This window comes from Populus nigra, chromosome 6 (genome assembly GCF_951802175.1).
Source record: "Populus nigra chromosome 6, ddPopNigr1.1, whole genome shotgun sequence".
Taxonomy (NCBI): domain Eukaryota; kingdom Viridiplantae; phylum Streptophyta; class Magnoliopsida; order Malpighiales; family Salicaceae; genus Populus; species Populus nigra.
Window position 1 is genome coordinate 4,456,750 of NC_084857.1, and position 15,636 is coordinate 4,472,385.

General features: G+C 36.9%; 2 protein-coding genes across 2 annotated transcripts; one reads left to right on the forward strand and one right to left on the reverse strand.

Annotated features, from left to right (window-relative positions):
- Nucleotides 1-2,263: 2,263 nt before the first annotated feature.
- On the forward strand, nucleotides 2,264-4,477 carry LOC133696888 (U-box domain-containing protein 1-like). The gene has a single exon (XM_062119180.1). It carries the CDS (start codon nucleotides 2,330-2,332, stop codon nucleotides 4,394-4,396), a length of 2,067 nt encoding a protein of 688 aa, XP_061975164.1. The 5' UTR covers nucleotides 2,264-2,329; the 3' UTR covers nucleotides 4,397-4,477.
- Nucleotides 4,478-5,351: 874 nt separating this feature from the next.
- Nucleotides 5,352-13,423, reverse strand: LOC133696887 (UTP--glucose-1-phosphate uridylyltransferase 3, chloroplastic). The gene is made up of 16 exons (XM_062119178.1): nucleotides 12,482-13,423; nucleotides 11,668-11,848; nucleotides 11,435-11,584; nucleotides 11,157-11,318; nucleotides 10,811-11,050; nucleotides 10,383-10,549; nucleotides 9,800-9,958; nucleotides 9,156-9,247; nucleotides 8,906-9,000; nucleotides 8,234-8,311; nucleotides 7,964-8,059; nucleotides 7,510-7,584; nucleotides 7,343-7,434; nucleotides 7,102-7,264; nucleotides 6,436-6,496; nucleotides 5,352-5,773 (listed from the first exon to the last, which is right to left on the reverse strand). The coding sequence occupies exons 1-16, from the start codon at nucleotides 13,189-13,191 to the stop codon at nucleotides 5,661-5,663; spliced, it is 2,634 nt and encodes an 877-aa protein (XP_061975162.1). The 5' UTR covers nucleotides 13,192-13,423; the 3' UTR covers nucleotides 5,352-5,660.
- Between the last annotated feature and the right edge of the window lie 2,213 nt (nucleotides 13,424-15,636).

Genomic DNA, 15,636 nt, shown 5'->3' on the forward strand with positions numbered 1-15,636 from the left:
ATGGAGAGAGATACTGGGTCGGCCCAAATAGAAGTCTTGATCATAGATAGATAGTTGAGGTCCTTTTTTTTTTTTTTTTTTTCCTGTGTCGTCTGGATGATATTGCAAAATTATCGTCACCCTCTTCCCCAAACCCCAAAAACTGCACTCTACTAAAGCACTTGCTCGTTGTTAAAAATTAGGACCTGTAGGCCCACCGAAACTAGTAGCTTAGTGGTAGTGTTCACCACCCAAACCGGGGGGGGGGGGGGGGGGGTGATAGGTGCTCCAACTCTTAAAAGACAATTAAGATCTGAGTCATTTTTTTCAACAAAGATTTTTTTTTTTGAATTCCCTTTACTGGTCTGGACAAGATAAACTCTAGCTCTTTATTAAATCATGGTTAATTATACGGTTGACTTCTAGGGACACTTGGAAGAGGGGGAAAGGTGATAAAAAAATGGGCTTGAAACGAAGGTGATGAAGTTAAATGGGTTTGACATGGGCTTGTATCTTGTTGATGTGGCATCTTTAACATGACTCTACAAAATTGCAAGTTATGGACCCCGGCGAACTGATCCGGTGGTTGTCTCAGATCTATGGCGATGATCATTCAAGCGACCGGAAAGTAGCATTTAACATTGACGGCGAGCAAGTAGCACAACCTAGCCCTCATTAATCGCCACGAAGTGGGTGCTTCTTAGACAAAAGAGTCCTGCAATGGCCCTGAAATGCCATGTTGTCGGTCAAGTTAATGCCCGGTTCTATTTCGCCGACCCTTTTGGCATAAACTAAACACAGGGAAGTCTGAGTATGGCGCAATTACTTCAGACAATTAAGTTCAGCTACTCAAATATTTTGGTTCTCTTTTATCTGGATTCTCTTTTGTGGTATTGTATGTATGTATGTATGTATGTCTTGACGCCTCCTCTTAATATTGCATGTATGATAATAATATGGAAAACAAACCTACTTGCTAGCTACCGCCTCACTTAAAGGGTATCTTCTATCTAAAATGATATTCAGCTACACGTGAACAAGACGAACAACTCACCAGGGCCGACCCAATCCAGTCAACGCGGGCTGAGAGGGCTTAAAGCTCTCATTTAATAGGTGTTGTGATGAAGCAAAAGCCCACTTGTTTTCTTTTCTCAGTCCATCGTTTTTTTGTCTCTAATGGGATGCCGACGTAGTTCCCCCTCTTTGACGAACTGACACTCACCAAATTTTTTATTTTTTATATCACGCCTGGATTTTTTTTTTTTTTTTTTTGTGGGGGTATGATAGACATAATCTCTGAAGCACATTGATATGGTCAATGCAAGCATCCGCCGTTAATTTTTGAAGCATTCTTGTGATTATACATTTGTTAAATATCAAGAAGTATTTGCCATGGACATTCAGGAGGAAGTGTTTTTTAAGAAATAATTTTTATTTTATTTTTTTATTTGTGTTATATTAAATTTTTTGATGTGCTGATATTAAAAATAAAATTTAAAAAATAAATAAATAATATTATTTTAATTTTTTTTAATAAAAATACTTTAAAAAATAAGTAAGTATAATTTTAATTAGTTGTACAGTGGGGATGCGTCTATTGTCTCACATGCTATCGCCGTGCATTTTGACTTGTATCCGAGTTTAGATTTCCAGTAGACTAGTTAATAGATTAAAAAAAGATTAGATATGAGAGAGAAATACTGAACTAGATTAAAAACTTTAGAGTCGTCACTCCCACAATCCAATTCACAAGCTCGGGTTCGAATTAAGGAGCACATAAATAATTCATGTTTTCTACATCTTTTTTTTTTTAATTTCTGAAGAACATATCAAGGTAATAAAGAACGAAATAAAATGATAATAATAAAATCCATGTCGTGGCAGTGCACTACTGTACAAGTCACAAAAGATCAACTTGCAGTCCTAAAAAAATCCGTATTTAAGTCGTGTGTATTACCCGAAGCCTCAGAGCTACCTTATAAGACTTTGGACGCACATATTTGCAAGCAAATAGCAAGGCTTGTTCAACTCAACACTCATTTTGAATATATATGTAGAAGTGGCGGGGAGTATCAACTAACCCGCTGAAGCCGGTGCTTCCTCCAAGTGGCAGCAGCCCAGCGAGTCCTCATTTCTCTTCCACCACACTTCCTCTTGTCTCTTATGTTGATTGTCCAAGAAGAAACGGTAAAAAATGCATCGAATAATCAAATATTTTCTTTGTGATAGACAGATTTAATAACTAGAAATCAGAAAGAAGACAATTTTTCCAAGTGATCTAAATCTTAACTAAGAACTTGGACCGGATAATAACAATGACCAGAAACTAACTCATATAGGGTAAGAGGTCATGAATGTAGCCCTCCCTCCTATCATGATCTCCTCAGGTTTTTTGCCAACTGGGTCTCTGGTGGAATCATTGATTCATATATCCAATGAAGTTGCTTCAGTGGAAAAGCTTCCTTTAGTACAATTTAGGAACATTTCAACCATGATAAGGAGGATCAAACTTCTTTCTTCTTTGTTTGAAGATATACGAGAAACAAATAGTCCACTTCCTCCATCTTCCATCCTGTGTCTCACCGAGCTCTTTTCTGTGATCCAAAGAGTCAAGCTTTTGATTCAAGGATGCAAGGATGGCAGCTCTCTTTGGGGTCTCATACAGACACAGTTTTTGTCGAATCAATTCCACGTGCTAGTGAAGGAAATGGGCGGGGCACTTGATATCCTACCTTTAAGCTTGCTTAATTTAAGCGCGGATACAAGAGAGCAAGTTGAACTTCTTCACAGGCAAGCAAAGAGGGTTGACTTGCTTGTTGACCCTCGAGAACTTCAAAGAAGAGAGGAGCTTTTAAAAATAATGACGAGAAACAATCAGAAGAACAGCGGGAACAAGGGATTCGATGATTTTGTCAAATTGAAAGAAGTTTTGAGCTGCATTGGTTTGAGAAGTCCATTGGAATATGAAGAAGAAATTTTGAAGCTTGAGGCAGAAGCTGAGAAGCAGGCAGGCACGGGAGGACTTATTGCGGTTTCCAATATTAACAATATTATCTCTCTTGTAACATATTCCAAGTCCGTGATTTTCGTTGACAGAGATAAAGAGGAGATCAAAGAAAACTTCAAGCAGCGGTCTGCATTCATGAATAGAAATCAAGATGTTTCTTCATTTTCTCAGTCAATACTTTCAAATATACCTGATGAATTCCGGTGCCCTATTTCCCTCGACTTGATGAAAGATCCTGTGATAGTTGCATCTGGACACACTTACGATCGCAATTCAATTGCTCAATGGATCAACTCAGGGCATCAAACCTGTCCTAAGAGTGGGCAAAGACTAATTCACATGGCCCTGATACCTAATTATGCACTGAAGAGTCTGGTGCATCAGTGGTGCCAAGATAACAATGTCCCGTTAATTGACGATTCATCTTCATCTTTCTCAAAATCTGAGAGTAGCAGCGGCAAGAGCAAGTTAAGTGAGAAAGCTATCGATCATATATCTGCTACAAAAGCTGCCATGGATGCTGTCAAAATGACAGCTGAATTTTTGGTCGGTAAGATAGCAATGGGGTCCCCAGAAATTCAGAGGCAGGCAACTTATGAGCTGAGATTATTAGCAAAAACTGGAATGGGTAACCGCAGGATAATTGCCGAGGCAGGAGCCATACCTTTTCTGGTGACATTACTGAGTTCCACCGATCCAAAAACTCAAGAAAATGCTGTCACTGCCATGCTTAACCTTTCCATATTGGAAAACAACAAGACATTAATAATGTCTGCCGGTTCAATTGACAGCATAATAGATGTTCTTGAATCAGGGAAAACTATGGAGGCAAGAGAAAATGCAGCAGCAACAATCTTTAGCCTGTCGATCATAAACGATTGCAAGGTAACTATTGGCACCCGTCCTAGAGCATTCTCAGCCTTGGTTGGGCTGCTGAGAGAAGGCACATCAGCTGGAAAAAAGGATGCTGCAAGTGCTCTATTCAATCTATCAGTCTATGAAGCTAACAAGGCAAGTGTTGTGGTTGCTGGGGCAGTTCCTTTGCTCGTTGAAATGTTGATGGATGACAAGGCAGGCATAACAGATGACGCCTTAGCATTGCTGGCTCTGCTTTTGGGTTGCTCTGAAGGGCTGGAGGAGATAAGAAAGAGCAAAGTTCTTGTGCCTCTTCTCATAGATCTGTTAAGGTTTGGATCCACCAAAGGGAAGGAGAACTCGATAACTCTGTTGTTGGGGTTGTGCAAAGATGGAGGAGAGGAGGTTGCAAGGCGTCTGTTGATAAATCCGAGAAGTATACCTTCCCTTCAAAGCTTGTCCGCGGATGGTTCTCTAAAAGCCCGAAGAAAAGCTGATGCGCTGCTTAGATTACTGAATAGATGCTGCTCGCAATCCCATAATCCTGTTGGATAAAAAGAGAACAAGAATATACAAAAAAGAGTGTAAATTTCTGGAAATCATATAAATTATACTGATGTTCTTTTGTTGCTGTAATTTACTATCAAAGTTTAGTTTGAAAGAACTTGTAATATATGTTTGTAAATCGTCTCTCACACGGGCTACCTTGCACTAAAAACAACAAATAAGTAACATTTCGATGCGAACCATGCCTGACTTCAACCTCCATAGCATTCATCCTCTTGGCACTGGTTCAGTAGCAACCTGTCACCAAATCAAAAGCAGGAATCCACAGCTGTTACCATTTTTAGAGTTGGTGCTTTTTGTACAAGAATATTCAAAGAAATAGCATGTTAAGTTGCTCGATTTTCAAATTGATGAACAAGAACTCATAAATCAGAGCTGCAGCATATTTAATTAAAGAAAGTTGAAATAAAAACCGTGGTGAAAATTAGTTCAGGCTGCTTGAACAAGCGAAGGTAAACTCCGAAGATCGGTACGGGGCAGTTTCACAGTAACCAATAGTTCTTGCAAGTAAAAACGTTCCTATCCTTTCACATCAAATCTTCGGCTGCTGCAATAACTTTGATCCATGCCCTAGGATTCGAGCCTATTTGACATTAAAAAAGACATTAAAAAATATCATTTACTATATCACAGTATCAATCACACATGAATTTCGCATTTCAATTGAAAAGTAACACCTCAGCAGCATGCACTCCGCCTTTTTTTTAAAAATAAAATAAAATTGTTGGTCTCTTTCATCTACCAATAAAGCCTGCGACTCAGCAACAGTAGCTGATAGTGGAATCAAATATATTTCAATCAGGAATATAAAAAGGGCACAATCACATTACACGATTTAAGATAAATCAAAGATTCAACTGCAGCTGATTGGAACTCCAGAAATTACTAGAACCAATACGTGTACTCACGGAGAGCTAGGCTGATAGAATGAAAGAAATAAAAGTTAGAAAAGGGAAATATGTAGTTTATTGCTTGAGCTCTTACATTGTTTCTACACTGGATGTACATTAATTTAACACAAAGGTTAATAAAAGTAAATATACATATAGATATATAATGCACAAAAGTTACAAGAGCTCCAGACGAGACCATGCAAGTTTTACAAGGCTCTAATTCAATGTATTACAGTAAAAACGATCCTATGAGTAAATGGTTTAACTTGTGTTTAACCAGTCAAAACTACAAAGGCGAGCTTTCCAGTTCATTTGTAAACCACGATTGACATTGAACCAGATCGAATGACTGTCAATATTTACATCTCTACCAATTCCAACTGAATATGTGAGCCATGTATCTTGTAATTCCAGTGCCAGCTTCCACTATCCATTATTTTTTGTTCTAAAGGGTTGAGCTGGACTTGCAAACCTGTGTCAAACGAAAAGTAAATTGATTCTGTAATGAGATAATAACATCCGCACTACAAAAGCACCGGGAAGAAACTGCACATGATACAGCTTCATTAAACGCATCAATAAAGCAAGTACAAGCTGCGTTTTTAACTTAAAATTAAGAAGTTTCATTATAGTTTCCTTACACCTACGTAACCTAACACTTGACAAACCATAAACAATGTGCATGTCTGAGACCCGTGTACTAGAGGAGAGTGACCAAAATATCTGCATCTCTGAAGTTCCAAGTTTTTCTACAGTATGGAAGCAAATTTTGGTCCTGCTGTCCTACTAGACTGAAATCTTTCAGCCAGATTCTTAAAACCAAGCAATCCTACAAGGACAGAAGCTGGCATCTTGTAACACAATGAAGTCCTCACAAAGTAATATGCGATGTCCATTTCCCAGTTCAAGGGGCAATAATGCACTTTATCAATTGTCAAAGAGAATAACAGTCATGTAAAACATCAAACTGTATAAATAAAGTCTCTTTTAATACACAAAAGCATCACATGTGTGTGTGCATGGATGCAAGCATGTGTGACTCTCAGTGTGGGTTTGAATATTCAGTGACTCGGTTTTTTAGAAGGAATACAGAGCAATTATGCAAGAGTTTTTAGGATATTGAATTCAAGGAACCTGAATCTCCTGATGTTATCTTCATTTTGTAGCCATCTGGTATTTCAAATATCTGATTTCCCTGAATCAAAGGGGAAAAAAAAGAGAGAAGTGAGCACAGCTATAGGAAGCTTTTAAAATAGAATCCTAGCACCATACAGGTCTAATGAGTTTAAAATAGAAAAGCCAGAGGACCATCAAGGAGATTCATAATAAACACTGATTCTCCAACAACCTAATTCTCTATGGCCACAATATTAGGTAAATGGATGAGAATTTGCAGCAATGCACCAATCAGCTTCCAGGTGAGTGTACTTCACAAAAAGATTTAACTAATTGATCCTCCTTGTCATGCCATGAAATTTCCATCATCGTTCATTATGCCATTGAATAGAGTTTTTTAGACAAGGATGCTGTCCTAGGCTTCGTTTATATCTAGTACTTTTGAAAAGCTGTCCTAGAATTTGTTTATTTGAGTGTAGACCCTGCAAGCAGGCCATACCTCCTTGAAGCCTCATTTTTGGAAATTTCCTCATGTCAATTCATAGAAAAAATAAAAATAAAAATCAGAAAGGAGCTTCTGCTGCAGGTCCTAATCAGGGATTCTCTATAAAGTACTTCACATCATAATCAAAGCAATCCAATTAACCAACAGAAACAGTTCTGACGTCCTCATGTCAATCTAACCTGTATGGTAACATTGTCAGCCTCAAATTCAGCATTTCCATGCAGAATAACCTTCAATGCCTCAAACCGTTGCACATCATGCTTCCAGTATATATTGTCTCCAAAACTCCAGTTAATCCCTTTGTTCACAACTTTGACATTTTGCAGTCTACATCTTCCACACCTAGAGAAATGGAATTAAGATCATTGAATTTCATTTCAGCATATTCAAAAATCTGGAAGAGCGCATACAAATTTTTACCTGTTCCCATACTGTAATATTGGTTCACCATTTGGATCAATCCTGGTTGAGCCCATAACATTTTCAGCAATAATGATCAAGCTTCCATCAAGCTGGAGGAGGAAAATCAGATGAGCATAAAACGTACTAGCTTGCATGCCTTTTTTCAAACTATTAATCTATGTCACCTGAACATTTCTCCATGAGAACTCTGTGACCTCAATTTGTAGCTCAGAACCCTTAGATATGAATCCTCCATTAAACTGGTAAAGCAAAAGAAATGAAACACAATCATGATTGGTTGATCAACTTCGTAACGGGGAACTAACAAAAGCCAATCAGCCACACATTCATTATGCCAGAGTGATGACTGATGAGACAGAGAAAGATTTCTTGGCAAACAAGACATTTGCAAGCAGTTACAAGAAATGTGTGGTAGCAAAGCTTTTGCACGTTGAAAAGTCCAGCAGCCACTTGGCTAGGGACATTTAACCAGATACAGAAATAAGCAAACCAAATATTAATAGATGGATATAACACCAAATAGCCATCATCAAATAACAAGCATCACGCACCATTCACTATGGAATAAAGAAAGAAATATACCCAGGCAAACCATGACAACAGCCACAATAAGCTTACCTTTTGTCTTGTGACCTCCCAAAGTGGGCCAAGAGCAGGATGCAGAAAGATGAGAAATGGTGGTCCAGACTCAACATATTTATCATTACCTTCAATCTACAAACAGTAAAGAGGTTAAATAAATGGAAAGAAACTCTAAAAATTATTAACACAGCGCTGGCAGACAAGCATATACTCAATAACCTTAAGTAAATGAAACACAATATGAAGGGCAGTTGACCTCAGTTCTCAGAGACAAACTAGGGCACTATACTATAATTAAGAGGATACCTGAGGAAGCTCTATATCACAATGTGAAAGAAGATCGTAGGCATTCCGTAAGATATCCAAGAGTGCACCATCTGGAGTCTGCATACAAGCCCAAAGTAACAGATTAACATGAGGAATATTGATCAAGTCAAGAGATTAGCGAGATGCCACAAATCAAGCTTCAAAATTTGGTATCCAAGCTCAAGGAGCTAAAAAAAACACTTGGAAGTTTGGAGACTCACTGATATTTCCGATACATACCGGCACACAAACAAGTAGGGCTTGTAAATCAATGATTCAATTGTTGATTTATTACATCCTAATATACTCTCAACTACCTAGACACTTACAGATTTAAGCCACTGATCAGTCCTCAAATGACTGAGTGGGGTCCAAGATAACCAGCTATACAAAACAAATCATGAGCTGAGAAAATCTAGATGCTTATGGCTGTGAGATCATAAAGTAGAGACTAGTATCCACCAGAAAGTGGCTTCACAAAGAGAAATGATTGTGCTAAGTTAGAAAACTAAATGCAATTAGTGGAACTTAAGAAGAGAAGGAACAAAAAATCATCTCAATAAATAGAGAGAGGAACTAAATCCCTTCCATGGATTTGGAAGAAAAAAATTCCATCATCAAATTTTTTTCAAACTGCTGAGAACAAGTATAGTAACTAGCAGAATTTACAACCTGATGCAAGGTATTGTCAGAATGTCTTCTTTTCCTCTTAGCAGATGAAGTAACCCTTCTTCGCTCATTATACACAATAAAGGTATCCAGCTTATCTGCACACGTGTGTTGACAGGAAGATTTTAATTACCAAAAAACATATATCTAAAATTTATATTAGAAGAACATGCATTCGCATGTCTATGTGTGTAATCCTCATGGGCACATTATATGCTACAAGGTTCAGAAAGAAAGCAAGACAATATTGTACCTTCCACACCCTTGTAACATCTGGATAAATAGGTGTTTGTGAAATTATCTGCAATATTTTGCATTGTGCATTCCAGCCGACCACCAGAGACACTGCAAGTAAAACAGCAATAAGCGAAACAGCATCCAGGGAAAAAGTTGCTCAACTGCAGGTGGGGATTAAAAAATTTCAGAAGGAAAGATGGATATCATTAAATAGTGAGGATAGATCAGACAGTACTCTCTCCTCAATATACTATCTGGAGAAACAGAGAAAACCTGGAACAAAGATAACTACAGTAGCAACGTATCAGATTTCTAAAGTATTATAAGAATACCTTTCAAGCTGAAAATGAAAAATTATTAAGACTCATTCCTGGGATCAACAATTGATTTAAACACTCAAGTTCTGCATATAAGAATTTAAAAATCAAATCTCTCATGTGATATCTAATCACATTTAGACAATCCCCCTTGTCGCCACTTGTCCAAAAATATGTTTGTAATCCAAAGTCTCACTATGATGTAATTTATACAAAGCATTATGACTTATGTAGAAATCACCCTAAAACAAAATACTAGCAATCAGACTGGCATACAGAGCACAGTACATATTTGGTATAAATGGAGTACCAGCTAGAAAACATCAACGAGTGAAGTATGTACCTGTGACAGTTCCCATAATTGTCCATGTATACAATTGGCTTTTTTGTATTCAGAACCATGCCTGGCAAACTTTTTTCATTGTTACTTGATGCAACTAACTCCAGAGAAGGTAAATCCACATACAGAATGTTTGTATTGGCAGGGAACTCTGCCTGCAAACTTAACGAGAAAAACAAAGTTAAAACTAAGTTTTGGTAACAGGGATGAGCATGTTAAAAAATGAATGAAAAAAATAACAAATTATCCAGACTGAAACACACATCATAATACTAATTTTAAACCAAACCTCAAACCTCAAACATAAACAGATGCATGTCAAAGTATTAACTACATAACCACAGACCAATATTAACATTTATTTCCTTCAAGAATTCCAGCACTCAAATTGCTCTACCTAATCTTAAATGGAAACTAAAAAGACATGTTTTCAAGTTTGCTATAAAGATTCTGAGCCTGCGTTACAGAGATTCAATTAATCATCAAAATCCATGCATACAGACATCCATGTAGCTAATTCAAAGCACAAATAGCACACAAAGTTATTATAAAGAAAGCTAGTACTCCCAAGAAAATGATTTCATACCTGTTAGTTGAACAAGGACCGCCTGTGATTTCAAACTTATCAAACTCGGTGTATTCAATGCATGACAAGCCATAAGCCCACTGCCCATCAAGATTCTTCTTTTCAATAAGGACATTAATTCCTTCAGTAGCCCCTGAGTTGCGCTTACAAGAGGCAAACCCCAGTTTCTGTTACATGTACACATTGTATAACAAGAACATGAACCCCAAAGCAATGTCAAGAGAATTCATCCAAGTACTGTACATAAGCATTCTTTAATCTGAATATAGTAACTATGCGCAAATGTTCTTTTCTTTATCATTCAAGCTCCTTATTTAGATGAAATATATGGGCATGGATAAACACAAATACAAAGCATGAATATTTGCACTGCTCCCTTATGAGAACACGAGAGAGTAACAAAATCAAATTGTCAAATATGATTCCACCTTTCTGTGACGTAAGCCAATCCCTGCCAGTGCCAAAAGGGTCAAATCCGTGGCAGCAACAACATTACTGACTTGTCGCACAGTAGCACCTTTTCTATCATGATCATAAAACCACTCGAAGATGCCTTTGTCATAAGCAAGTTTCCAAATCACACCATGTCCACCGGGCTTGCATACAGGTGCAAATGGTTTTGTAACCAACCACTGCCCATCTTCAGCACTAACAGCTGGAACAAGAGGCTGTCAATTCATAAATAATGCTAGTAAGTGAACACCACTAACCAGTGAAAAACCCGAAGAATAAGAAGAAGCAAATATTTAACATATCTTCATAACCATATAAAACCTGTTCAAAAAGTTGGAAACTGGATTGACCTCTTCCAAACCAGCTCAGCCTTTCACAAAGAGAAGTGATATGCTCATGGTTATTCTTAGCAGAACTTGTCATGATTGCTACAGGGGTAATGCACTGCTTTCCATATATCTTGAAGTACAAGAACTCTCTAGCCTGACAATGATGAAAAAATATAGATATTGTTTCAAAGAAGAAGCACCACAGTTATGAGCTCAGACATAAGCTTTCTTCTTTCCGAGCATCGAAGGAATAAAGTAGAGATCTTCTACCTGGAGATCTCTTATAAGACCTTCCAATAAGGTCCGTCCACAATAAGGAAGCATGGCAGCAGGAAGGCATTCACCAGTGTCAGGGTCAACCAAACCAAGCCGGTCAGCAGAACCACCAAGAGGATAAATTTCTCCTAGATCTGGCAAACCCTAAAATAAAAGGATCTTATTATTCTAGAAAAAACTGTGGCAAATCCATTGTTTTAACAGAACAATAAACTTTAGGTACTAACCTCAATTCCCCACAGAGCTGCTTGAGATGCATACTCTGTATTTTTTGAAAGGTCAAGTCCACTAGGAGCGTGAATTTCCAAAAACTGGCATTCCATTGATTCTTTTATGTGCTGGGACCAATTTGTAGTCTGCTTTTTGAATGTTGACTGGAAAAGAAGTTCCAGCACCATTATCTGATATCTAAGCGAGCATTTAAATAAACAATTTCAAGTCATTTGAGACAGTCAAACGAAAAAGGAAAATGTGAATAAGATTCTAGCTAAACTTCCTATATTTGAAACATCTCTAGTGCAGATTCTCATTCCTCATTGTCTACCCAAATCAGTAGCCCTAACATGAAACTTTAATAAGCCTATCCTCCACCCAATAATACGCAATACAATCATCCAGCAGGCAAAAAACTCACTCTGGAAGTTTATGTAGCTGATCAAGTAATCGTTCACATTTACCTTGGTAGCTAAATGAATCCATTGCTAGCGAGTAGCCCCTAAACTCCATATTCATCAAAACCCTAAACCCCCATATGCTAACATCCCCCAATTGCCAACTTGATCAAATTCAATTACTCCTCTTCTAATTCTCCAATAGTATCTAAACCCTAAAAGAAGAGTTAAAAACTCTAATCCAGTAATAATTTTAAATCACGAAACAAAACAACGAATAGCATGCAAAGGTTGTTCTTTCTCGTTCAAGTAATGTATATAAAATTAAAATATCTCCATTCCAACACTTAAAAACCATAAATAAAACAAAAGCAAAGCAAATTTAACAGACAAGACAGGAAAACAAAAATTTAAAAGGAGAGAGACTTACCCAATGACACCTCCAATACAATCATAAAACTCCTCGACCTCGCCTAAACTCTTCAGCAACTTCTTCAAGTCCTTGATCTCCTCATCAGTCAAATTCTCCCCATAATTAATCCTCTCTAATCCTTTATTACCATTATCACTCAAATCAAACCCCTCAATAATCTCCACTAAACTATAAAGCGCGCTCTTAACGGAAGTTCTAACAGACTCCACCGCTTCACTCTCAACCAACTCGAATCCCTCCAAACTAACCACGTGCTCTTGACCAGCGGCGACCAAACACTTGAGCAAAAACAACTCACGAGAGGTTAAATTAATTGAATCCAGAAACCTAGAAACTCCTCCAATTTTGAAAAACCGTTTGACGCGTGAGTCGTCGTTTAGCACTGAGTGTTTGCCGTTTAGTGTTTTGGAGCGAGCGAGCTTTGAACGGAGAGATTGGAGTCGAGAGATTTCTTGGTGGAAATTGAAAGAGTCAGGTGCGGGTGGCGCGTACTCAACAGGCGCAATGGAAACTTGCGTGGTCAGGGGCTTGGACGGAGAGGAAGAGAGTGAGAGTAGAGGAGGATGAAGAGAAGGTTTCTTGAAGGGGAGAGATTTGTTGAAAAGATTAATAGAGTTGAAAGAGAAGAGAAAATCATTTCTTTTTTTGTTGTTATAACGAAGAAGTATGTTAGTGGATGATGAAGTTGCGGCATTTGTTTTAGCCATAGATAACAGCAAGAGAAAAGACGGGGTGTGTGTGTGTGAGAGGGAGAGAGGGAGAGAGGGAAAAGGGAAGTTACTCTATAACAATGGGGGAGGAGATTTTATTTATATTATTATCATGTCTATGTTTAAAAGGGAGGGAGGGAAGGATAAGACGAGATGCTGGGAGGATATACCGAGGGGGGGAGAGAGGGAGGGAGAATTTTCTTCACACTTTATGCTGAAACTGAGGCGCCTCATCTTTGTGCGTATGATTTTTGGAGTTTTGGATTGGCTGGCTGTATTTTGTTGGATGGGAACCCATCCATCCATGGCCTTTCCTTTCTCTCGAGGGGGTGTTTGGCTCTCTTGTCTAACGTGCGTGGATGGACGAAGGAACAATTTTGATTTGGGCTCCGTACTTTCATGGGAGATGACTCGGAGGAGCCCGAATCGATCCATTTTTATTGGGCTGGGCTCAAATGAGTCGGGCTTGATTTGTATTTTGTAAGATGGTGGTTTGTTCCGGACTTTCTGCTCCACAAACTTTATTCATAAAAATAATAGTCGCCTTAATTTTTTAATTTTTATTTTATTTTCATGGTTTGCAAGTGGAATGCCGGTCCATGCTTGTTTACACTATTTCTCATGGGACGATTTTAAATATGCAATGGCATGCCCACAGTTATTGCTCAATTGTTGTTGCACTTGATCCTAATGTTCAAAGACGTTGCTTATTTTGAATCTTAAAATCTCAACTTTATTTATAATTAAGTTTAAAATATCTTTATTGGTGTGATAATGATTGTTTTTTTAAAAAATATTCAAAAAAATATTCAAAAAATATTTTTAACATTAGTATATTAAAACCATCAAGAAACACATAAATAAATTAAATTTAAGTGAAAAAACATCAATTTTTTTGCAAACAACATTTAAAACGCGCGGTAGTTGTTGCTTTTAACAAAAATTAAAAATGTATTAAAATAATTTTTTTATTTTTTTAATATCAAAACATCAAAATGAATTAAACATATTTTTAAAATAATTTTTAAAAAATCAAAATTTTAAGAAGCACCTATTCAAAATGCAATATTATAGACATTGAACAGTAGGACAGACAAAGTGAAAGTGATTTTTTTTATTCACTTGTTATAACCGATACTCACAATAACTCGCTTTTTATATCACCCATTTATTTTGCTATACTTTAAAATACGTGAGAAAATTATTGTGATGGTATTATATGTATAAAGTATTTGTATTGTAGATGTCTAGAGAATTATAGAGGTGTTATTTTTCTTTTTATTCTTAAAAATATTGACGTGTGTTGTGTGTTAAGTCAACATATAACCGCTATAATCAAAACTATTAGTTTTGATATGATTGCTAAATCAAATTACTTAAAAATATATTTTATATTATTTTAATTTATTTTTAAAAAATTAATATTGATTCAGTGTCAAGCGTGAAACAATATACTAATATTAAATTAATTAGTGGGGGTATTTTACTGGTTGAATTATAATTTTGTTTGTCAATCTCAAGCATAGATTTTTTTTATTTTGCTCCTTTTCTCACCTTACTTGCAAGGGGTTGTTGCTTCGTTTTATGCCAAGGCAGGTCTGAATGGATCAAAATTGGACTTGGGTAAAGTATTGTTCACCACATTAAAGGCCCGAACTCGACTTGATCCTGACAGCAAATTTATTATATAATTACGGGCCAAGTCCACTGCTCTTAAAGAAAACGAGAGGTTTTAAAAGGGAGCATTTTCCTCCGTTCTAGTTCTTGCCTGCCTACTTCTCCTCGAGGATTTAAAAATGCCATCACAACTCTGAACTTCCCAGTGTGCTCTTAGCTTTTCAAATCCCTGAAGCACTGGTAGGTTTGCAGCGCTCAACCAAATATATATATATATATATAGAAAATCAAGATTCTGGGCCGAGGTATAGTACTATATATATATATACAAGTTAATATTTCATGCCGGTCTTGACAATGAATATTCGACAGTCTCCTCCAGTAACATAAAAAAAAATAAAAAAAAATAAAAAATAAAATTAAGACCGCCCTCTCACATAAAATTTTATATTCGAGATAATCGTTATTTCAAAACACATTCCATGTTGACTGGAGAAGGGATACAAGCCCTTGTCTGACTCTCCTGGATATGTGAATCTAAAGATATTTTAAGCACTGTTGGTATAGAGAGTTGAATTAAATGAAGACCAGAAGCCACATCACAATGTCTTTGCTTCCATAAGGAAATTCTAGAGTTCATTTGTCAAAGCTGATCATCTTTATTTTCTACTTGCCTGTATCTGCGATCGTCAATGCATTTAAGCCTTGTATAATGTATATAAAATTGATTGTTGGATCTTTGATGTAGCTTAGCTAGGTTGAAAATGTAATAATAATTATTTTTTAAAGTATTTTTTATTTGAAAATACATTAAAATAATATATT

Excerpts from the sequence above, each read along its gene's own strand:
- LOC133696888 (XM_062119180.1), top strand. The coding sequence starts at position 2,330 with ATGAATGTAGCCCTCCCTCCTATCATGATCTCCTCAGGTTTTTTGCCA.
- LOC133696887 (XM_062119178.1), bottom strand. The coding sequence starts at position 13,191 with ATGGCTAAAACAAATGCCGCAACTTCATCATCCACTAACATACTTCTT. Across the intron at positions 11,319-11,434 it reads GTCTTATAAGAGATCTCCAG|GCTAGAGAGTTCTTGTACTT; the intron begins GTAGAAGATCTC and ends CATCATTGTCAG. Across the intron at positions 6,497-7,101 it reads CTGACAATGTTACCATACAG|GGAAATCAGATATTTGAAAT; the intron begins GTTAGATTGACA and ends CCTTTGATTCAG.